We start from the raw sequence: 24,151 nt of genomic DNA on the forward strand, positions 1-24,151 counted from the left end.
GAAGGCCCTTACTTAGTCATAAACGCTACCGATCACGGCGCGGTTACCCTCCAAGATGATGACGGGAACAGTTTCAAGGCCAACGGCCAAAGATTTAAAGTGTTTCTAGAACCAGAAATGCCGGAACTCGAAGAAGTAGGCATCTTCGAGTTATCCGAGATATGAAAATCTCGTCTATGGTCTTCGCCAGACCCGAAACCGGCCTGTCTTAGGGTAGAACCCTTCTCTTCTCTATTCTTTCATTCCCTTTCTACCCCTGGATAAACCACTATGTAAGAAACGATCAAAGAAGACATTTTTTTGGAGACGCATATTTTCTAACGTGTCTCCAAAACACATTTCTAGATGCATTGCAATAAAACACGTCTCCAATATGTTCTTTCAGGCTTTCGAAAAACAAAACGCATCTCCAATACGAGTATAAATGAGACGCGGATCAACAAAATCCGTCTCCGATAAAAAGAGTGGGCTTGGGGAGACGCACATAGAGAAAACGCATCACCTATGTTTCAGTCATGGACCCAAATTTTTTATCAACTCCAGTGGAGCACAGCTCGTGTCCGCCCTCGTCCAGAATCTCCCATACTCATCCAGCGTCTCTCTCTCCCTCCTCTCCCAGATCCAGATCGCACCACCCTGACGCTCCCGGCCGTCGGCGGCTGCCTCGTCCTGGTGGAGTCCCCGCGCCTCGTCCTTGTGGAGGCCACGCTAGGAATCTCTTCGAGGAGAGGCCTGGCCCGTCGCCTCCTAGAGTGTTTTACATGTATACCATTACAAAAGATGGCCTCGACGTCCATATCTCTAAAAAGTTTGGTGACACCTCTATATCATCGCGTTTTTTTTTTTGTTTTGACCTCAGTACCATTATAGACGGAAGCAGTGCTAACGGAGGGTAATAGAGCTGAAAAAGACCATTATACCCTTGGGTGCCAAAAATTGATTAACTCTCCACTTCTCTCAATGACGAGCAGGCCCCACTTGTCATCTTCTTCTTTCTCACCGTTCTTTTCCTCCACGACCTCCCTGTCCTGCTCTCTTCTTGGCCTCCCTCTCGACCCTTCCCTCTGCTGCTCTCCTCCCATCCTCCCTACCTGCGACACGAGTCCCAGGCGGCCAGCGCGGCGCCCGCCCGTGTGGCTGCCCCAGGCGGCCGGCGCGGCACCCGCTCACATGTGCTGGAGCAGCGAGCAACTCCGCCGCGGCACATGTGGGGGCCGCAACCTCCGCCGTGGCCGCGTGGGCAAGGCCCGCTCTGCGAGCTCTACTGCCGCCGCACATGGCCACGAATTCCACCTCGGCGGCAGCTCCTGCCATGGCCGGCCGAGGCAACCACTACGAGCTTCCACGATTCTCCGAAATTCGAGCTCCTAGTCCATATGCGCCTCAAATTGATCTGTTCTCTGGCCTCCTCATGGCCAATTACACCATTCTCATCAAGTAATCTGAGTTAATTCAGTTTGATCCCAACAATTGAGGCACGAACGATGGGGAGTCCACGCCGCGGCCACCTCAAATTAATCCGTCTGCAGATGATTTGGCCATGGGGAGTCCTTGCCGCGGCCACCAGGGCTGCGCGGCTGCACCGCCCCGGCGGTCCTCGCCGCAGCCGCACGGCGGCCCTGCTCCGGCCGCCATCGGCGTGGCCGCCCCGGCGGTCCTCGCAACGGCCGCGATCCGAGGCTGTGGGCGAGCGATGGAGGGGGCGAGAGCGCGAGCTAGGAGGGGGCGAGAGGGCAGCTCGCCGGGGTGGAGGGAGACTGCGAGGGCGACGGTGGTGACCAGCCCAGCGACGCCCGCCCGCATGGCGGCCCCAGGCGGAGCCCGCGCGGCGACCCCATATGCGGTCGGCGCGGCGCCCCCAGGTGGCTGGCACGCCCCCCCCCAGCGCGGCGCCCGCCCGCGTGGCCGCACCGGGCGGCCGGCGCGGCGGCCCCGGCGGAGCCCGCGCGGCAACCCCAGGCGCGGCTGGCGTGGAGCCTGCCTGGCGCTGCGTTCGCGCGAACGGTGAGTTGGAGTTGTGTCATGTTGTCGAGTGTGTGAGGGAGAGATTGGGAGGGCAAAATGGTCAATTTACTAGGTTAGGTCTACATGTCAGACCTCTAAATCTGTTAATTGCTAATGGATAGTGGACGGAATGGTACAGACGTCAAAACGAAAAAACACGATGATATAGAGGTGTCACCAAACTTTTTAGTGGTATGGACGTCGAGGTCATCTTTTGTAATGGTATACATGTAAAACCCTCCGCCTCCTGGCCCCTCTCCGTGGGCGCCATGGAGCGTAGATCCATCTGGACTTGGATCAGACTGGCCTCCTGGTAAGCAGCCCCTGCGTGCTTGGATCCGCGGTCCTCGGATAGATAGGTGTGATTGCCGCTCCTCATCGCCCTGTATGTATATGAGTTTGGATCATCGGCAGGTTTTAGATTGTGACTCGCGAGGGGCGGTGGTGACACTTCCAGGACCAGCGAACGAGAACAGCGGCTGCGCGACGACGGTCACCCCGTGAGCACCACATGCTTCTAGCCATCTCGATATGAGTCCATCCGTGATTGCATATGTCATGCTAAATCAATTTAGACGTTTGTCCTGAATACGTTGCCTCAAGGAATACCTAATTTTTATGTTTGTGAGTCTTCATCCTCACCTTTTGTTTGAAGAATTTAGGACAATCTGCTGGTTCTGTGATGTAGACAGCTGTTTTTCTAACTTGCAGGACCACGACTAGTACATTGGAAATGCTAACTTGCATGTTCTTACACAGTTCATTGGGAGTTATCTATCATTCATATGCAAGTTCAGTAACCTAGTGCATGATAGACTTCTTTTGCTAGAAAATATGTTTGATGGATGATAGTGGACTGAAGTGCAAGGGCTCCCAATATGCTTATCTTTTCTTTTAAATAAGTATGCCTCCAAGTGTTCGATAATGATGCAAAAGTACTGTTGTCTTCCCTTGAATTGATTAATTTCTTCATTTGCTTGCATGCACATGGGCATTGTCTCGCCTCACTATCAAAATAGGCGTGAGGTGGGCAAGGCAAGAATTCTGGTTCCTGTAAAAATCAAAATGGTATGTGATGCGTGACTCTTTGTCCTAGTTCTTGCTTATTATTCTTGCGAAATTATAGTTAAGATATCTGTATTTTGTTACTTCTTGCTTAGTTAAACTGATAGAATTTCCTCGCAGCTTGCCTGAGTGGCTTCTAGTTAAACTGAATCTGCTCTAGTTAAACTGATTTGGTGGCCTTGCTTCTCTGTGTACAGAGCCAGATGCTGCAGGACAGCAAGAGTCCAATATCTCCAAGTTCAAGTCGCAAGTGCAGAGCTTGCAGGTATTGTTCAAAGCTAAACAGTTAGGTCACAACTATTTCGATTACTGCATAAACAATAACGGAAGTGGCCATACATGCATATTGCATCTCAACCAACATGGAAACATATACAGATTAATTTTTTACTTGTTCGTCGAGCACTGTCTCTTCTTTTGTGTGGCACGATTCCTTCCAACAGAGGTATTGTTTTTCATCAGGACTTGCAAGGACAACTATATTTTTACCACCACCACATTGCCATTTCTTCTTTGTTCAGTTCATATTGAGGACCACACTAAATTGATTTGTTGGCTCATATTGACATCTAAAACTGGATTGGCTGTCCATAACAAATTAAAAAGACATTACAAGTACTACTCTTTCACCTTTAGAATTCTCCCCATATACTTGTGGTGTCTTCCACTTGGTAGTCCTTCGCACGGTGAACATTACTAATTCTGGACTGGTGGCAATGTTTTAGGACATGGAGATGACCGTTTTGAAAATGCTATGCAATTGTACTGCCATATTTTTCAGAGGTATGTTTGTCCCTTTCACAGGCTTGTTATTAACACCTAAGCTTACGAATCATGATGCACCCACCCTTTTTAGCGTCTTAGCAACAGCATCGAATGTTTCATTGTTTGGAGGATTTGCTTGGAAGAGTTTATGCATAGCAGTACATCACAGCTGGGATCACTAAGGATACGCCGCAGATGCTTCATTCAATAGGATTAGTGAGGATGCAGATGCTGTTTTTAAATATTTGAATTGTTATTTGTATATTGTATCATGTAAGATCCATAGAAAACATAAAAGGAGCATATTTGTTATTTGTTGGATCTCTTTCTTACCGAGACCTATAGAAAACCGAAGTGCTTGTTGCTTATTCTGTAATTGAGATTTTAATAAAATCAATGCGATGTATATAAGTACCTCTTTCTCCCATTTTCTTTTTTTTTGTTCCTGTAATATAGCAGATTAGAAGAGGTACTGTGATATATGTATGAGCACAGATGTATGTATATGAGATCAGAGAGGCACAATGGTGTATATATGGCCTATTTTTTGTCAGCTATTTTTTTTGTTTTTTCAATTTGTCATTGGAGACGCATTTTTGAGAAAACGCGTCACCTATAAGGAGTCATTGGAGACATGGATTGTCAAAACGCGTCACCTATAAAGGGTCACTGGAGACACATTTTGACAAAACACGTCATCTACGAGGGGTCATTGGAGATGCGTTTTGGCAAAACGCGTCTCCAATGACTACTTATTGGAGACGCGGAAATTTGTGTCTCTAATGTGCCTCATATCAGTGACACAAATTTTGAGATGAAATTTTTTTCGTCTCCAATGACCTTTAAGACGTGTCTCCGGTAACTATTTCTGACATAGTGAACCACCCCAAGAATTGTGGCCAACACATGACGAGAGAGCACCTGCCAGGAGATCGGGGCTCACACTTCAGAGTGTGGGGCTAGCCGGCCTTGCCAGGGCCGCCCGGCCTCTACCCAGGCCGCCTGGCCTCTCCCAGACTCGTTCCGGAGAGCCGTTGCACAGTAACGCTCCTCGTCAGATGAACGTTCCACTTCCGAAAAGGGGTGCATCAATCGGAGGTGATTTAAGCCGGGAGGCCTCTCCCTCCTTGCCACTACACTCCTTTCCTGCAATCCCAGATTCCGTCCACCAATTCATGAGCCAAGATCACGTCCATGGCATTGTAATCCTCGCCCAAAACTCCACATTCTGCAGCCATGGACAGTTCCACTCCATCCGCTCCTACCAAATCATCCCAGAGCGTCACAACGAGCAGTATCCTGCGGATGATCGAGCCAATCCCTATGGCTGACTCCCTGTCATCGCCGCCGCGCCAGCAGGCCACTTCCCTCGTGCTGGTCACCTCCAGCTCGCGCGTCATCGCCCTCCAGAAGCCCTACATCAAGGGGCACTGGGCGGCTCGGTGCGCGCACTCCTGGACGGCCGACCACCGGGGTTCTTTCCCCACAGAAGGCCATTGGGAAGCGTCTCGTGCCGTCGTCTTCCGGCAGCCATGTGATGCAAGTCGCTTCCCTCCAGGCGGTGATGCCCAAGTCCCCAGACTACTCTCCGGCCAGCCCAAGTCCGCCACGCACCCGTGTGGTTGGACGAAGGGTCGGCCGCAGGAAGGAGCTGTGCCCACCATTGGATCGGGAGGAAAGGGAGTTAATTGACTCAACTCAGGGTCGGTACGGCGATTCAGATCGCCACGACCGATCCGGGGCCCTCCGGAGATCTATGCCTGCACGGACAGCGACGACATGGAGGAGGAGGAGAATGATGACATCGCCGCGCTCCGTGAGCAGCTCGCTGCTCTTAAACTCTGGCTCAACAACATGGATGAGCGGGTGGCGGAGTCGGAGATCGACCGGATGGACCTGGACAATAAGATGGACACACTGCGCAAGGCTGTTTGTTCGAAGATCAAATGCCTTGCAAAGGCCACTGGGAATGAGGAGCTCTACCGAACCCCGGACCCGAGGATCTATGTCCAGTTAGGGAGGAATAGAATAAGTAGATTAGGAGTAGGTGCTGTTTTATTTTCCTTCATTTTGTTTCCTTCACCAGCACCTTAGTTTGCTTTATAAAAATTTTGAATTGAATAAAAATAAGTTTCCCCATGTCATGTATGTGGTTGGGACACACTTGTGTGCCAACCACACCCCTGTTCTCACATTGTGTGAAGTACCTAAGGAACTACAGCACACATAGCAAATGGAGAGCACCAGAAAAAGTTGAGAGCAATTCGCTGCAGAAAAGACCGGGAAGCCAAATGTAGCCCGACCGGCATACTAATTTTACAATCTTCAGCAACACCCAATGGATTTGTGACACGCACAGCACAACAGACACAATGCAATGGGTCATTTGCAAAACGATGGAAGATCAGGCCGCCCGACCTAAGATTAGGCCGCCAGGCCCCACTGTCAGCGAAATGCCGAGATCTTTCTCGTGCTGTAGGTTTGCAAGTCCTATAGCTCACTTCTCTAAAAGATCAGTTCAAATTGTGCCTGGTTTAATACAAACTAAAATTTGAACAAGAACTTAGAGAAGGATGAAATCATTTCATGAAAATCAACATGTGCCTAAGTCTTATTTCTCATGCAAGTATTAACATACCTATGGAACTTAACTTTGTTAGGATCATCAGATCTTTTGTTTATTGACTCTTATGATATTTTGATCCAAAGTCGTGCTTGCTCCAACTCAAGGACTTGGAGGTATTTATTTTGAAAACAAAAATCACGGCAACTCCCTTATGCTCAAACACCAATACCACGTGTGTGTATATATATATATATATATATATATATATATATATATATATATATATATATATATATATATATATATATGAGAGTAGTTTCTATGATTCCACATAGCTATCTTGTACATTTTGAGCTCATTCAACCTTATTGCCTCTCAAGTTATGCTGTGCACATTTTTACTTTGATCATACACGTACATGACATCAACCGTCATGAACAACCTTCAAATGCTCGTCATCCCTCTGAAAGAAAAATAAAACAAGTAAAGTGAGTCATCATGCTCATGGAGCCTTGTTCAAAAAAAAAAGAGAAAGGGGAAGACGATAAGATCAAAAGTATAGATGACGGACAAGAGTCAATGTTTACTCATGCACATGATCAAAGTATATGAATGGCATTGCTACTTAGAGACACTTTGTTTGAACTTGCAAAATAAATGGAAAAGATGAGCACATACCTTTGTTATCATACAAGAGAGAGAGGCTTTGCCTTGAGATAATCATACACCATGAGCATCCAAGAGTTTGCCTTATTTCAAAAATCTGAAAACCCTCCAAGCTCCAAAAAGGAAAAGGCTCGCATTGATTCTTGGAGACAAGTTCTGAGGATCAATAGACAAAAGTGAAGATGTTAGCCACCTAGAATCCAATGTATGCAAAGAAAGCTAAGAAACAATTCTTATGCATAGTTTGAGTTCATGAAACCAGGCTTCGCTCTTTTCTCGACCTTATTGCTCGGGGTGAGCAAAGTCTGGCTGTGGGGGTGTGTTGGCGATCGATATCGATGATTTTCACTGCCAACGCTCCACCTAATTTCATGAAAGCTACGTCATAACCATGCCAAAATCATTATTACTAATGAGTTCCACAAGTTTTGGTGTTTATTTGACTTTAGGAACAACATATCCAAAGTTGACCCAAAACGGACGCTGTTTGGACCAGAAGGCCCGAATCCGGCCGACCGGCATACTTTCGGTGGAATCTTGGCATGAGAATTTACCAAAGTCACATAAAGGGAGAATTCAAGCCATTCCAATGGGTTGGACCCAAAAATATACAACATGGACCCGGAAGGCTCGAACCCATATCCAAAAGAGAAGCCAACCTAGGCCATGATCCAGCACACAACATCCACCACATCCAAGATTGATCCATGGCAAGCGAGGAGCGTGTCGATGCAATGGAGGACTGAAAGGCCGCCAGAGGCAGGCCGCCCGGCCCAAAGAACGACGGTTGAGCAAACCGCCTGAAAGACCATCCTCCAGAAGCAATCAGGACCGTCCCACGGGAAGGCGGTGACACGTGGAGGCAGGGCCAAGCCGGCCGGCCTAGGCCAGGCCGCCCGGCCCCACTTTCTAGTGTCTCGTCTCCAGCCTTCGCGTGGAAGTCAAGCACCACCTCTACTGTTGCTTACGACCGCCGCTACCTGAAATAACCGCCGAGAACCGACCTTGGCACACTACAAATAGGACCCCCTCACCTCACTTGTAACACACACCTTTGGAGCTTGAGTGCCTCATAGTTCAATTTCATTCTAAGTAGAATAGAGAGAGTGAGGTGAGAGCTTTGTCGGAAGCCGAGCTAAAGGGGCAGAGTCGAGTTCTCTCGACCTTACCCCAACTTTGTACCCACCTCAGGGGAATCTTATAGTCAAGTAAGTTTTCCTCACTTATCTTTAGTTTCTCGCCAGTTTTACTTTTTACTTAAATTACTTTCTTAGTTACTTTCTTTGATCTGCGGGGTCATGAGTCTGTGTAAATAGCAAGTTCTACTTATTGAGGTTACTTTTCTCCTTAGTACATGGTAGGAGTAAGTAGCTCAATAGCTGTGGGCGTGGTGTCTAGGCTTGGTTAGCCATCTCGGGTTGTGTTCCACCCCACGACACCGTAGTGGTAGGCGGCAAGTGGTGATAGCCTTGTTCATTCTTTGTAGTCCACCACGTTCAGGTGTTTTCATAGCAGTAGTTGCTGAAGGACGTCGGGCTCCCTTCTCATCCCTTTCTGAGTCCTTCTCTTAGGCCACCGAAGCAGATCAAGTTAGTAATTAATCAAGTTATCTTAGTAATTCGGATTCGATCTAAAGATAAGCTCTCTACCCGCATACCTCTGCTCCTGGGCGGGTCCGACTGAATGCTCCAGACCACTAGTCGAAGCTTATCATTCGTTGGATTAGATATCCCAGGCTTATTCACCTGGTGAAAGCTACAATCGGTCTCTATGCACTTGCGGAGTAATTCGGTAGGCTAAGGAGTGCCAACAAGCTGAAGTAGAATTTGAACGGAGTCTCCTGCAGTGAAGACTGGTAGGCGGTGTTGTAGACGTAGTCCGCCCAGGGCGATCACCGGTGAAACAACAAAGGTACATGATGATGACTCGGTTCGCCACCTCCGTCTGACCATTAGACTGCGGGTGGAACGCAGTGGTCATGTGGAGCTTGGTACCTATCAAGCTCATGAGCTCCCACTAGAAAGTTGAGGTGAAGACGGGGTCGCGGTCTGACACCAGCGACTGTGGAATGCCATGCAAGCAGGCGATGTCGGTGAAGAAATCCTACGCAACTGATTCCGCCCAATATGGATGAGCGAGCGGTATGAAGTGGCAGTACTTACTGAAGCGATCGACCACCGTTAGGATCACGAACTTGCCCCCGACTCTCGGCAAGGCCTCCACAAAATCCAAACCCCGGTCGGTCCAGACGGCTGATGGAACCGACAGTGGAAGCAGCAGCCATGCCGGGTGCAAATGTTCAGACTTGTAGCGCTGACAAGTCGAACAAGCACGCACAAAGTCATGGATGATGCGGCGAAGGTTCGACGAGTGGAAGACTCGCCGGATGCGGTGCAGGGTGTGCTGCACACCCTCATGGCCGTCCTCATGGACCACGGCCACCAACTCGGGCAGCAGGGGCGACGCCGGGGTGATGTAGAGGCGGCCCGAGTAGGCGATCATGTCGTCGATGACCGTCCAAGGCTCCCCACGCCGACCTGCCCTGATCTCATCATGGAGGGCTACCAGGGCAGGGTCGGCATTCTGTGCGTGTTGAAGCTGGTCGAGGAAGTTGAACCGAGGCCCAGAGATCGCGAGGATCGATCCGTCATTGGTGTCTCGGCATGAGAGGGCGTCAGGGCAACGATGTTTGTGGCGCCTGGCTTGTACTCGACGGAGAAATCGAAGCCCAGCAGCTTGCTGACCCAGTGATGCTGAGGGATCATGGCAATACGCTGGTCCAGCAGGAACTTTAAGCTGTAATGGTCAGTACGTACCAGAAATCTTAGGCCCCAGAGATACGGGCGCCAGTGGACTATGGCGTGGACGAGGCCGATCAGTTCCCGCTCATAAGCCGCCAGGGAATGGTGGCGCGGCATGACCGGTCGACTGAAGAATGCCACGGGATGCTTTTCCTGCAGGAGGACTGCGCCAAAGCCGTGGGTGGAGGCATCACACTCGATGACGAACGGCAACGCGAAGTCCGGGAGGCGTAGCTGTTGGTATTTTGCAACGTCACGAATAAAATCCGCAAGCGCACGGATACCGCTGTAGCTTTCACCCAAGAGTATTCCAGGGTATCGTATCCACTGAGGAACGTGAGTACGCTATCTACAGGTTCAGGCTCATCCAAGGACACACGCGCCGGTGTGGAGAAGACAGAAGAGAGGACTTTCTATATCTAGAATCTATGCCTAGAAGAAGACATCACGTCGCCGTTATACTTCGAGCTAAAGGTATCGACCGACTTATGCAAATCGGTTGTTCCAATATGTGCTCTATCTGATATCCGAACATGGAGGACTTAGCGTTGCTGTTCATCGTCGAGTGCGACGCCTCCACCCACGGCTTTGGCGCAGTCCTCCTACAGGAAAAGCATCCCGTGGCATTCTTCAGTCGACCAGTCGTGCCGCGCCACCATTCCCTGGTGGCTTAAGAGCGGGAACTGATCGGCCTCGTCCACATCATACTCCACTGGTGCCGTATCTCTGGGGCCTAATATTTCTGGTACGTACTGACCATTACAGCTTAAAGTTCCTGCTGGACCAGCGTCTTGCCATGATCCCTCATCATCACTGGGTCGGCAAGCTGCTGGGCTTCGATTTGTCCATCGAGTACAAGCCAGGCACCACAAACATCGTCGCCGACACCTTCTCACGCCGAGACACCAATGACAGATCGATCCTCGCGATCTCCGAGCCTTGATTCGACTTCCTCGACCGGCTTCGCCACGCACAGAATGCCGACCCTGCCTTGGTAGCCCTCCGTGATGAGATCAGGGCGGGTCAGCGTGGGGAGCCTTGGACGGTCATCGACAACATGATCGCCTACTCGGGCCGCCTCTACATCACCCCGGTGTCGCCCCTACTACACGAGTTGGTAGCCGCGGTCCATGAGGACGACCATGAGGGTGTGCAACGCACCCTGCACCGCATCCGGCGGGTCTTCCACTTGCTGAACCTTTGCCGCGTCATCCATGACTTTGTGCGTGCTTGTTCGACTTGTCAGCGCTACAAGTCTGAACATTTGCACCCGGCGGGGCTGCTGCTTCCACTGTCAGTTCCATCAGCCGTCTGGAGCGACTGAGGTCTGGATTTCGTGGAGGCCTTGCCGCGAGTCGGGGGCAAGTCCGTGATCCTGACGGTGGTCAATCGCTTCAGTAAGTACTGCCACTTCATACCGCTCGCTCATCCATGCTCGACGGAATCAGTGGCGCAGGCTTTCTTCACCGACATCGTCCGCTTGCATGGCATTCCACAATCGCTGGTGTCAGACCATGACCCCGTCTTCACCTCAACTTTCTGGCGGGAGCTCATGCGCCTGATGGTTACCAAGCTCCACATGACCACTGCGTTCCACCCACAGTCAGATGGTCAGACGGAGGCGGCGAACCGGGTCATCATCATGTACCTTCGCTGTTTCACCGGCGATTGCCCTGGGCGGAGTACGTCTACAACATCGCTTACCAGTCTTCACTGTGGGAGACTCCGTTCAAAGTGGTCCTCCCTCCATCCGCTCCTACGAACTAGGTGAGACTGTCGTCGCAGCTGTGGCCCAGAACATGGCGGACCAGGACGAGTTCCTGGCCGATGTTCGCTACCGCCTAGAGCAGGCATAGGCAGTTCAGAAGGTGTACTATGACAGGGCCCATCGCGCGGTCTCCTACGTCGTCGGCGACTGGGTGTGGCTTCACCTCCGGCACCGAGCTCCGACTTCTTTACCTGATGTCACCAAAGGGAAGCTTAAGCCTCGCTTCTACGGGCCCTACCGCATCTCCGAGCTCATCAACGATGTTGCTATCCATCTCGCCCTCCTGAAATGCGCCCGTACCCATGATGTGTTCCACGTCGGCCTCCTGAAGAAGTTCGTGGGTACTCCTCCGGCTATGCCCCTGCCCTTGGTGACTGTTCACAATGGCGCGACTGTGTTGGAGCCAAAACGTGTTGTGCGTGTCCATTTTGCGCACGGTGTGCGCTAGATTCTCATTCACTGGAAGGGGGAGCCTGCATCGGCTGCTACTTGGGAGGACCTCGATAGTTTCCGCGAGCGCTATCCATCTTTCCAGCTCGAGGACGAGCTGCTCGTCGAGGGGGGGGAGAGATATCATGTGGGGCCAGCAATATAGGAGGCGCCCACGTCCACAGCAAGCGCCGGCAACAGAGAGGGCCGGTTAGGTGTTTGAGTCAGTTAGTTTGTTTCCTAGTTTTGGGCCCAAGAGCCTATATATTCATGTACTGAGACATTTGAAAGGTTAAGCAATATCAATTACTCCAAACCCTAATCTATCTCTATCGGGCGCTGAGGGGCAAAACTTCGCATCCAACCACGGGCCACGGCTACGATCTACGTAGTCGGGGTCCTCCTACCCTAACCCTCGACGCCCTTGACATTCTACATAACGGTTCCACTCCATATTGAACATCTCACTCCAACAAACTCTCCATTTCTCACACGTCAAACCCCAACAGCTACATTCAACTCTCCCTCTGCGCGTAGAGCCCATATACTTGGCTAGCCAGACTGACTAGCTAAGTTTGGCTAGAGAGTGGGCCAATTTGGAGACCCAGGTAGCTAATCTATTGGAGAGCTATTTTGGTGTTGAGTAGCTAAAATTTAGCTAGTTGACATATGTGGCTAGTCTCTTGGACGTGTCCGGGTCGATCAGAGGTTCGGCTTGCTTCTCACCCACCCTTGCCTATGAAATGGGTAAACCTTGCAGCCATACCAGCTGGATTTTAAGGGCTTCTGTCATTATCTCATTGGATTATTATGGGTCGGAGAACCCTTTATATATGCTTATTAACTATGGAAAAAGTGAGTCTGGCTATCTGGCTACCGTGGATTAGATATGCCACATCGTCCCCAAAATGGTGAAACAACCACTTTTTAAAATTCTTATTACTCATTCCATCCAAAATTATTAGTCACTATAATTATCTATCTCAGGCACTCTCATCTATTAAATATTCTAACACATACTATAAAATATATATTTATCATAATATAGTTATCATGGGTATATAAAATATCTAACACATACTCTCATATATATATATAATTAAATTATTTATTTATGAATAAGTGTTTTTATCTCTTTCCTCGTACATAAATACACATTAACACTTATCATGGATAATATTTTTATATACATAATAATATAATAATAATAGAAATAGTAATTTAAAATTTTATATTGATATAATTTAATATTTTATTATAGTAGGTCTACCTAGGGTATGGAATAAGCTATTCCATACCCGAGACTCCTGCGCACCCGATCCGCCCCTCCTGGTTTTTTCCAACCGGTCTTCCTCATCTGGTCCGCCCCGGTGTGCCTCGTCCCTCTGCCCCCACCTCGTCCGGATCCCACGACGCCGAGCTCGCCCCCCACGCCGCACCACCAAAACTGCCCCAATTGGATCCCTGCCGCCGCCGCTCCCTTCCCCGGACGCGCCACAATCCCCGTGCCCAGCTTGAATTTCTGCCGTCACCGATCCCTCCTCCCCAGACGCGCCCCTAATCCCGGCGCCGCACCACCCTCTTCCCGGCGCGTCTCGGTCTCGGCCTCCCGTCGACGACCCTCGCGCCGTCCCGGCGGCCGTCGCCGCTCCCTTATGCCCCAGACGTGCCCCCAATCCCGGCGCCGCACCACCCTCATGGCCTCATCCCGGCACGTCTCGGCCCCCGTGGGTGACCCTCGCGCCGTCCCGGCGAAGCGCTGCGCCGCCGGCTCCCGTACCGCTCCGATGAGGACATCCGCCCCCACGAGCTGTGGCACACTGGCGCGCCGGCGCTGGCAGGTGGTCGGTGTGGTGCGCGCCAGGCACTTGCAGCACGAGGTGGGTCCAGGCAGCTGAGCACGCGGGGCAGCGAGCAGTGCCCCGGCTCTCGTACCGCCCCAAGCGCACCTCAAGGGTCTCCTCCGCCAGCAGCCCTCTGTCACAAGCTCGTCAGGTCTCCATGTGGTCCACCGCCCCGCCTCTTGTCTAGCTCCTGCTTGCTGCGTTGAATTGAGGCCTGTGATTTGGCATGGTGATGAAGCGATTCAGGAGGAAAAAGGATGATGGCGACTGGCTAGTTGTAGATCTGGACCAAATCAACCTTCGAGAGATGGTGCTACTGCAGCAGATGTAGGCCATCGGGGTTGATGGGTACAATATCCCTCATTCCCTAGGTAGAAGGCTTCACTCTGTACACTCGGCGGCGAAGACTACCCTCGAAAGCTACTTCGTATGCATAAATCTCACCTCCTCCACCATCTAGGGTTCTTTAAATTAATTGATCTATTTTCTGATCGACCGATCTAAGTTATTCAAGTTCAATTTGTTCCCCTGCAGCCCTACTTGTTCATGCAGACACGGATGCATGTAGTTGCTACCAGGTCTGCAGCTTTGGCTTCACGAATTAAACCCAGCGTTAGTCTCCTTAATTTGAGCATAGATATTGGTCACAGGAAAAAAACAGCACACCCAATATTCTTGCAGATGAATGAATGCTAAAGGATAATGGAAGGCAGGCAGGTGACAGGGTGTTCGATATCCATGGGTGAATCACTGATGACCGGCAGACCGGTGAGGTGACAAATACCAGTCGCCAGCGCTCCAGCAGCAGCTCATCCAGACTCAAGACCAATCCGCAAGCATCAGGTTAGCCACTTGCTGCATTTGATCATGTTGTTAAAGTTTCAGATATTTATGTGATGCACTGATGCGTGAGTAGATATGAGATTCAGAATGTTCATATGATAGGTAGCACTATCCTTCTTGACAGTTTAAGGAATTATCTTTCTTTCTCTCAGCACTCCTTTTAATGGTCATCCTTTTCAAATTGTTGATTGTTTCTTTGCGAAAGGTATTTGTGATATGTTCGCTGAATTTTGAACTTTCAGTGGTTCTACTTTTTTATTCATATACACCAAATAGGATTTTTGCTTGCTTGCCTATGTTTCTGCCACTTAAACAAGACACCATGCCATTCGTGATAAATTATAGTTTATGTGCATCAATAGAACACTAGCAACAATATAATTGCTATTTAGCTTACTGTAGTATTCTGTATAAATCTAAGCTCTGTAGGATAAAACTGGGCAGGTCAGGTCTAGTAGGTTAAGTCTGACTAACCTTTCCTTTTATTTTCGATATGCACGTTGTGTGTTCCTACTGGTGGTCATGGGCTGATGGCAAATGGGTATTATCCTGTTATTGAGTCTCTTGCTCGAGGTCTTGACATCAGGCTAAATCAAAGGTTTGTTTTTCTCATGTATCTTAAAATGTTGGGAGTGTACTCTTGCCAAACATGTTTCCATGATTATTATGGTTGGTGAATAGAACACTAGCAACAATATAATTGCACTAAAGAAGCATCTGAATCTTCATTCTATATGTCTGAAAGGCACAGATAATAACAAGGGTATGCCGCATGTTTACCTTGTGTGCGCAGGCTGTGGCCGAGGAGAAGTTTAAGCTCTGCATGAATGCGTACAATTCACTCTGCAGCGTCCTCAAGTCTGCTTAGTGCTGCCCCCGCTATTACACACATGACAAATGTTGCAACTTGTATTATCGGTTTTGCAAACTGCAGGCTGTTGCTTTGTTTCAATTTTAGTTTGAGATACACACATTTTTGCCAAGAGGCAAGTTCCAACATGGAAGGATGGAGCCACTGTTCAGTACCCTAGGTATGGAATAAGCTCGAGCCAACCAACCACCATCCGATTGCCCTTGGTCCGCCGCCACGCCCACATTCACTGTCAGGTTGTCCGATCAGAGCTCCCATCAGTTTTTTTATGTGAGGAACTGTTGAGCTGCTTGGTAGCTTGCTAGTTTTTTTTGTCATGGTGATAGAAAAATTTGAAGTGTCATCTTTATTGCATTACGAGTTGAGATTGTCCCTTTTTAGTTCTCTGTCATGAACAATATGGTGTTGCTATTTCTATTTCAGAGAGTCTACATATTGGAGATCCTGCCAACAAAGCTGCGTGGTCAGTTCACCCATCCCTGCCCATTCGGATCTGTGCTCTGGTTCTCCATCCTTCCACGTTGGGTACTTCTCCTTCCCTTTTCTTTGTTGCACTGCTGGTTCCTCATTGTCCTCGTGTGCTGCTAGATGGCTGCTGCTTGTTTATTTCTGATGGCTGCATGTCTATATGGTTGAGTAAAATTAGATGTTCTGTTTCTTCGAGTTATATAATGTGTCATGGATTGGGATTCTACGATTGGCTGTACAGTAGTATTAGTTATTCACTTATTTACTTAAAATACTGCTGCAACTGGATATCATGTGGTTATGAGGTTATGTCATAGGATTATTTATTCTAGCCAATGATATCATGAACCTGTGTAGAGATTTTGTATCTTTTGTGTGTTTTAATTAGTAATTACTATTTAGCCAATTAGCTAATAGCGTAAAGGGTGAACAAACATGCTTTATGCCCCCTGATGCCACTGGAGGTGGTGATCTTTCTTTTTTTAATAATATCCAGATTCCATACCCCTTTTTCTACATATTTGAATTTTGTGTCACTAATGAAATACTTATTTATCCTATCTTGAAAGCTCAAGAGGACTCGGTAGCAGCACCGGGAGAGCTTCACCGGCCATGGATTGACTAGAACGGAAGAATGCTATACCGATCTGGATGGAGCTCTGTTTTGGTCACTCACCACTTTCCTCCGAGCATTCAGTACTCATGACTGATGCAAGTGAAGCTCAGCATTGGCATGTTGCTTCTTCCCTCGAGCGGAAATAGCACTTCCAAGTCACTATATTAAACTATGGCGAACGCAGTGTTATTGTTCAACGAAGCTTATGTTTTTTTTCATGGTCATTGATGTAAAGAATAATTTTAATAAATGAGCTGATGAATCACGGTTGTTGTTGTAAAAGAAAAAGTAATGTAATCCATGACTGATGCATTCGCACGTCCAAAAAACTAATGGAATTTGATGAGTCGTCACATCAGAGCAAATGAATCAATTTTATACTCCGTTAGCTTCCAACCAAGCTTCAAAATCGCTGGCCCAGAGACAGAGACAGGGAACCGCTACGTGAGGAGGAAAACCAGGGAGCGGCTCCGCGGAAAACCAGAGACGGGAGGAAAACCGGCGCTAGCCTGCTCGCGGCCCGGCAGCCGGGCGGCCGGTCCAGGCTAGCTGGTTCTTCAATATTTTCAGAGGACGGGAAGAGCTCGTGTTTCATCTGACTGCTGGTCTTATTGTGACAGGCTCACAGCTCTCTCTCTCCACCGAGCAAATCAGCACCTGATCTCCTTTTTCCACGCCAAGCACAGCAGAGCAATAAATTAGCAGCAGCAGCTCTCTTTCTCTTCTCTCTCATGCATGCATGCACACTCACGCACTGGCACATAGCACAAGCAGTAGCCAGAGCTCCTCTTTAATGCCCCCCAGTTATTTCTTTTTCCCCAACCACACCACCGCCAGCAGCCTGGGCTCCTACTCCTCACGCCATGTGCCTCCTCTCAAGCCGCCGCCACCTCTGTTCCTCACTATCACGATCAGACCAGTAGGCAGATGAAACACGAGCTCTTCCTGGACGGGAGAGAAGAGAGAGTGTGCATGCATGAGTGTGCATGAGTGAGAGAGAAGAGAGTTTTTGCTGGTGCGTGTGTGCATGCATAGAGAGAGAAGAGAGAGAGAGCTATTGCTGCTAATTGATTGCTCTGCTGTGCTTGGCGTGGAAAAAGGAGAGCAGGTGCTGATTTGCTCGGCGGAGAGAGTTGTGAGCCTGTCACGATCAGACCAGCAGGCAGATGAAACACGAGCTCTTTCCGTCCTCTGAAAATATTGAAGAACCAGCTAGCCTGGACCAGCCGCCTAACTGCCGGGCGGCCTGAGGGGCCGGCCGCCCCGCTGCCGGGCGACCGGTCCTTCAGGGACCGGAACGCAATTTTTTACGAAAATTTTTACAGATAAGCCCCTGCCGCCCGGCAGCGGGCGACCAAGTACCGGCCGCCCGGCAGCTAGGCGGCCGGGGTATATTCTTGTAAATTTCGAAAACAAAAATATATTTTTATAAAAATAAAAAAAAATAAAAAATAAAAACCGCCTTTATTCCGGCCGGATTGAAGTCATTCCGGCCCAAAACGAACGAGGCCTAAAGGAGGAGCTGCTACTTTGGGTGGCAGCCAGTTTCAGGTCGTTGTTGGACATGATCCAATAGAAATGATCAGGCCCAGATATTTCTATCTAATTTTTCCTCTCTTTACTTTGACGTGCTTAGGTTGCAAAAATGTATTTTCATTTTTCCTGTAAATTACACTTTAGCACATCTGTTGAGCCACCACGGTTCTGTGGTACGGCTCGAGGTCATGTAATCCTCTTTCTCTTTCAACGAAATACGTGCGAATGCACGTTCTCAAAATAAAAAATTCAACTCACCAGTCTAACCTGAGGACAGGTTCCGAGGTTATATATATGTGGAACTCGAGTTTGTGAGTAACTGAATATAATTATGTTCACAATAAAATCTTGCTCCATTACTAGAATTGAGTCCCTATATTCATTGCACAAATTTACATGTCTGATATTTCCATTTCTACTCCCTTCGTTCCAAATTATAAGTCGTTTTGACTTTTCTAGGTCTATGCATAGTAAAATTTAAATATCTAGAAAACCCAAAACAACTAATGATTTGGGATGAAGGGAATAGGTCAGTTCTAGAATTTGTTTACTGTGAGTTCCTTTTCTCGACCCTTCATGCAATGCTTTCAGGATGATTCTTCTTCCCTTGGGTCAACTTTATTTTTATTTTTTTCTTTTACCATTTGCATGACCTCAAACATGACCATACAAAATAAATTGTATATTTTTTAAAGCTATTCTAGTTTTAACGATTGAGATTAATGATAAATTAAAGTTTGCTGTTTAGTTCCAGGAATGGTAATGTAAACACAAACGCAAATAAATCACCATGTTGTTGATACTTGTTAGTGGTTTAAACATACAATACTCGAATTAAGAATGAACAGGCATTTAAGAGAGTAAATAAAGTAACCTTTGCTATTATAATTGTTAAACTCAATAGTAATTTCCTGTGAATAAAGTACCTAATCATATTTGCTGCTTCTGAAGCATTTTGTGGGTTCTGCCGTTTCCAAAGAATTAGAAGAGTACACACATATGACAGTCATCTAGTCACATCAGCTCCTCTGAAAAATTTGACTTTGCATGGATTCCTTTGTAAATACAAAGGTTTCTATGTTAATGTAAGTATGTAACCAACGATGCTATATTGATGTCGGTCATGCATGCATACCAGGACGTGAATCAAACCAAGAGGCCTTATGGCCTAATAATTTACAGAAATTTTTCCAAAACTAACAAATATCAATACATCACTGATTTTAGTTTCTTCATGTTCGCTTGAAATGTTCTCGTATAAATCTTTCAGCATGAGATGGATACTTTTCTCGGATGTATGCACGGAGGCACTTCTGGTATGAGAAATCAATCCAAACACCATCAGTGCGAACAACAAAAAGGCATCTTGACTTCCTGAACTCAGGGTGCCTATCAACCTTCAAAGACAACCCAATTTCAAAAAATTGATTACATGTACAATTCTGAATTATAAATATAAATTTGGAATCATCTGTCAACGATAGAACATCTATCAAGTATGTGTAAAGCACACTAAACCAATTTAAGTGTAACTTTGCAATAGGTACTATTATTTCTTGAGCTTCTTTATATCCAATGCAAAAGCTTCATAATATAGTAATCTATAGGCACAAAGCAGAGCTCTCGGCTGAGAAAGCGCTTCCACTTCATGGAAGGAATTGGCTAATCATGATATTCACATAATGACAGTCCATGCTACGCAGTGTATAGATAGTTCATTAGTGCAAGGTACTAATTCATGTTGAAAGAAAGATTAATCTTGAATACACCATCAATCAAATTCATATTAGGAAGTTCTCACAAAAAAACATTTTAGCTATCAACACTTATATTGCCCTACATATAGACCTGATGTGAGCGCCCTGGTGCAGCGTCTACAAAAATGTCGAAGTCATTGCTCTAACAGGCAAACATGCATAGCCAATCAGCTCTACATTTTATAAGGTTTTGTGCCTTTCCTAGTTTTAGTGATTGAGTTTACTGATACAATTGCTTATAATAAGATAAATAGATTGGTAATTGCTAGCACCATTATAGATTTGTTCATATTAGAGTATCATTAGCCTTGGCAGCATCAGATGTGTATGGCATTGCCTAGTTTGTTTTCTGTATATACATACAGGATGTAAAATGTCAGCAATAGCCTAAGCAGCATAAGATGGAACTGGTGCTAGAATCTCGCCATCTCAGTGGGTTAGTGGTCTGCCCCTAAACCTAATCATTGTGGCTTAGTTTAGCTATCACACGAACAAGGCAGGGATGGCGAAGAGACTGGAAAAATAGGTCATTCAACCCACACTGCTTACGCCTCCCTTAACAAACCTGACTCAGATCATCTAAAGCTCAATCCAAAGATAGCATTTCAACTAACCTATGATTAACTACTATCTTTAACAAACTCAACCAGAACTTAAAAATGACTCCAGCCCAGGTCCACTAAATATACAGTGTAGTTGCCCACCTTCTTTTTGCACTGGGAGTAGAAGGTTACTACCCCAAATCACCAGTAAACCGCACGGCGCACGGTGCATGTGGAGCGACTGCACCGGGGTCCCAAATTTATGGGGCCCCTAATCAGTAATTAGCCAACCTAATCTGTTACTTTCCACGTTTCTGCCAAAGCCCACAGACTCGAGTTGGACGTACATGAGTCACGCACAACAGACAGTCAGATGCCTTGTATCTGACGTTTCAACACGCGCACGCAATGCGATTGCCCACCGGCACCTCAGTGGTTTGCGCGAGCCGCAGGGGCCAAGGCCACATCCCCGCCGCCGCAAGTTGTCGTCCAGCCATCCTGGGGAGCCGCAAGTGCGAAGTCAGGAGAGAGAGTCAGCGCGCACAACGTATGTCATCTCAAATCGGCAAATCTCAAGCCCATGAGTCCATCAGTGATTTATCAACATATGATTCCTTTCCCTGTAGTCATGCCCTCTCATCTAATTTCTTATTTCTCAATTAGGGTGTTTTTGATCATCTTGTGGATCCATGGATGCTTGGGCTTAGGTTCTATAAACTCACTCACTCAGTGGCATTTGCATCAAGGTTCGATCCCAAGCAATTTTTTCTCATTTATTAATTACCATGAACTTAATATGTATTTTTAATCTAGCTTTGTTCTACCTGTAATCGTGAAACAGAGGGCTCATTACTTTGTCATGCCTTCTAGAGTTATTTTCTTATAGTCTGTAGTTCTTGGCATTGCAAAATGTATGAAGTTATATAATATAATCCAAACATGTTTTGGTTATTTTTATTTTTAAAATATGGGCCTCATTTTATTTTCACACAAGGGCCTCCAAAACTTTGGTACGGCCCTGCAAAAGACCAAAGTTTTCAACAATGAGATGGCTGGCTCCCTGTGTCAACCGAAGTTTGATCAGCGGCAGGACAAATCAAACAGGCTCATAAAGAAGAAGAAAATAACCAATACAAGTAGTGGTTGTATAGAAGAAAAAAAACAATACAAGTAGCCGCAGCATTGCAACAGCTGAAATAACAGTACATCATTATTCATTTTTGGTGAAGTATAACTAATACGACATACGTGGCCAGTATTCCATATTTTCAACAGGAAATCAAAACTAACTCATCATTAAAATTGCTCAAGTGGTTGTGGAAGCTCACTCACCATTATAACGTCAAGCCCACAGCCAATCTTATCCTGCGCGCGTGGATGGAACGCGAGGAGCTTCTCCACGACGACGTTTTCGTCCTTCGGGCAGAGGCATTCGCCGTCTCCGTATCTGTCGGACGCACGCAGCTCCGTTAAAAGGCGAGAAGAAGGGTCTCCCGACCACCGCATTTCGATTTCCACCCAAAGTTCATCGCAGCTGCGGAGAAAGGGGCCCACCTGTCGGAGTGGAGGATATCCTTGATGAGCTGCACAACGGGTTCGATGTCGCGGAGGATCTCCGCCTCGGCGGCCCTAAACGGCAGCGGGGGCTCCGGAGCCCCCACGACCGGGGGGTCGGCGAGCTTGGACGCCGGCGGGAGCGCCGGGGGTGGGGGCACGCCGGCTGTGGGAGGCCCGGGGAGGAGCCGACGGCGGGGCGCCGGCGCGGCCCACGGCGCAAAACGGACGGTGCGGAGGACGTCGAGCGGCGCGGCGGCGCGCGGGAGGGGGAGGGAGGCGGCCATGCCGCCCGAGGAGGGATTGGTGAGTGCGAGTCAGTGAGCGTGGTGCGTTAGCTGCGCGGTGGATGGATGACTGGAGAGCAACGGGTTGAGTTCGACCCTCCCGCGTCCCGCTCCGTCCCTAAAATCAAATAAACTCTTTGAAACGAAATAATAAGGGTTTTGATGGAGCGTGTCATGACCCAAATGCTATAAACATAATTACCATATAAAACACACCATCATGGCCATCTTCAGATTATAATATAGCATCATGTGCATGTGTTGTGTATGATTTTATTTTATTTTTTATCTTGCTTGTGTGATGTTTGTGAAGTAAGTTTAACTTTTGCTATGCGACTATGCCCCAAAACCGAAGCCTAAAAATTCTTGGAAGGTTTAAAAAATGCTTGTTTGCTCATTTTACTTTGAGCAATCTAACCTTTATGAGTTCTTGTTGCTGCACTGTGATCTTGGAGATTTTATCCGAAGCCTAAAAATTTTTGGAAGGTTTGAAAAATGCTTGTTTGCTCATTTTACTGTGAGCAATCTAACCTTTATGAGTTATTGTTGCTGCACTGTGATCTTGGAGATTTTATCTTGATCCTGTCAAATGTTTTGTGATTTTGGAGCTCAGGAAGAGCTCGTCTTTTTCCCCTCTCCAGCAAGCTCCCCGGCCTCGAGCTCCACCTGCCACTGCCTCTGTTCGATGCGCCACCTCCCTGCCGCACTGTGCCTCTGTCCGCTCCATGATGGGTGAGCTTCTCCACACCTTCATGCAGCCTGTGGGTGCGCCCTTGCCCATCCCCGGTGGCTCCCTTTGCCGGCGCCGTGCCGTGCCACGACTGTGCCGCACCATGAACGTCGCGCGATGGCCATGCCACCGGCTTGGCCTTTGATCCGACCAGGGTTGGTTGACCCTTGGTCTCACCTGTAGGCGCCTAGTGTGGTGGATTCGTGTAGATATAGCAGTTTAGGGTGGTTTTGATGTATTTTATTGTATTGTGATCTTGTGAAATATGTATAAAATTGTGTAGATCTCTGAAAAATGTGAATCTTATTTTGTTGGATTCCTTGATCTGAGATTTACCTGTAGGGTTGATCGTTTTCAAGTTACCATTATAGTAATTTAGTTATGATTTATTGTGTAAAAGGAATTTAAATGCTTGGTTAATTCTCTGGTGATTTAAAAAGGCTAAACATAAGTTTTTTAGATTTAAAAAATGATAAACATAATGTTTTAGACTCCAGGTTAAAAGATCTAACTAGTGGTGTAATTTATCTTGCTGTGACCAAACTGTTTATTAGGGTTTTAGCTTGTTTTCATGTATGCCATTTGAAATGATGTTTATTATAGAACGTAACTCTATAATGAAAAATTATAGATGGAAATTTTACTTTTTCTAGCCTTGTTTCCTTGTCTAGTCTCTGTGGTATTTTCTGGGAATTGTTTAAAGTCTTTTGCATGTCTTTTCTGATTTATCTTCTTTAGAGTATCTAAAAATTGCCATGCCCATAAGTAATTCTATAAAAAATGCTTTTGCTATAAATCTAACTCTCATGAGTTTTTTTTTATGTTCTGTATATGATCAAATTAATTCATGATTTTATGCTTATTGTATGATTTTCTTATTGTTAATACTTGCCTAATGCTTTTCATGACTAGTATAGTAGAAATGATTGATTGGTGTTGTTTATGCTTATGTTTGTGTATCTATCATCACATGTTGTGACATTCATCGTTCATGCATGTCATTGTAGCCACAAAATATGGCATCATGCTTATGCATCCG

At 47.3% G+C, this 24,151-nt stretch overlaps 2 protein-coding genes and 1 long non-coding RNA gene across 15 annotated transcripts; 2 read left to right on the forward strand and 1 right to left on the reverse strand.

Annotated features, from left to right (window-relative positions):
* Positions 1-2,240: 2,240 nt before the first annotated feature.
* On the forward strand, positions 2,241-4,261 carry LOC120678873. 11 transcript variants are annotated; one of them, XR_005676858.1, is made up of 5 exons: positions 2,241-2,317; positions 2,419-3,072; positions 3,267-3,684; positions 3,795-3,852; positions 3,926-4,261. XR_005676858.1 is itself a non-coding variant. In XM_039960293.1 (4 exons), exons 1-4 carry the CDS (start codon positions 2,392-2,394, stop codon positions 4,014-4,016), a joined length of 330 nt encoding a protein of 109 aa, XP_039816227.1. In that variant the 5' UTR covers positions 2,383-2,391; the 3' UTR covers positions 4,017-4,261. The 11 variants fall into 11 exon arrangements, 1 of the variants encoding a protein (XP_039816227.1); XR_005676851.1 differs by having other exon boundaries at positions 3,267-3,334; XR_005676852.1 differs by having other exon boundaries at positions 2,419-2,504; positions 3,024-3,072; positions 3,267-3,334; positions 3,795-4,261.
* A 10,023-nt stretch (positions 4,262-14,284) lies between these two features.
* Positions 14,285-17,059, forward strand: LOC120679263. 2 transcript variants are annotated; one of them, XR_005677085.1, is made up of 5 exons: positions 14,285-14,486; positions 14,590-15,349; positions 15,545-15,858; positions 16,046-16,147; positions 16,660-17,059. It is a non-coding gene; the product is annotated as an uncharacterized LOC120679263 (long non-coding RNA). The 2 variants fall into 2 exon arrangements; XR_005677084.1 differs by having other exon boundaries at positions 14,285-15,349.
* A 2,183-nt stretch (positions 17,060-19,242) lies between these two features.
* LOC120679823 (protein DCL homolog, chloroplastic-like) lies at positions 19,243-22,516 on the reverse strand. 2 transcript variants are annotated; one of them, XM_039961490.1, is made up of 3 exons: positions 22,096-22,516; positions 21,874-21,988; positions 19,243-19,639 (listed from the first exon to the last, which is right to left on the reverse strand). In XM_039961490.1, the coding sequence occupies exons 1-3, from the start codon at positions 22,380-22,382 to the stop codon at positions 19,475-19,477; spliced, it is 567 nt and encodes a 188-aa protein (XP_039817424.1). In that variant the 5' UTR covers positions 22,383-22,516; the 3' UTR covers positions 19,243-19,474. The 2 variants fall into 2 exon arrangements, with proteins under 2 accessions (XP_039817424.1, XP_039817425.1); XM_039961491.1 differs by lacking the exon at positions 19,243-19,639 and adding an exon at positions 19,648-21,039 and having other exon boundaries at positions 22,096-22,484.
* Positions 22,517-24,151: the final 1,635 nt, after the last annotated feature.

The sequence above is a fragment of the Panicum virgatum genome, chromosome 6N (genome assembly GCF_016808335.1).
Source record: "Panicum virgatum strain AP13 chromosome 6N, P.virgatum_v5, whole genome shotgun sequence".
Lineage (NCBI taxonomy): Eukaryota > Viridiplantae > Streptophyta > Magnoliopsida > Poales > Poaceae > Panicum > Panicum virgatum.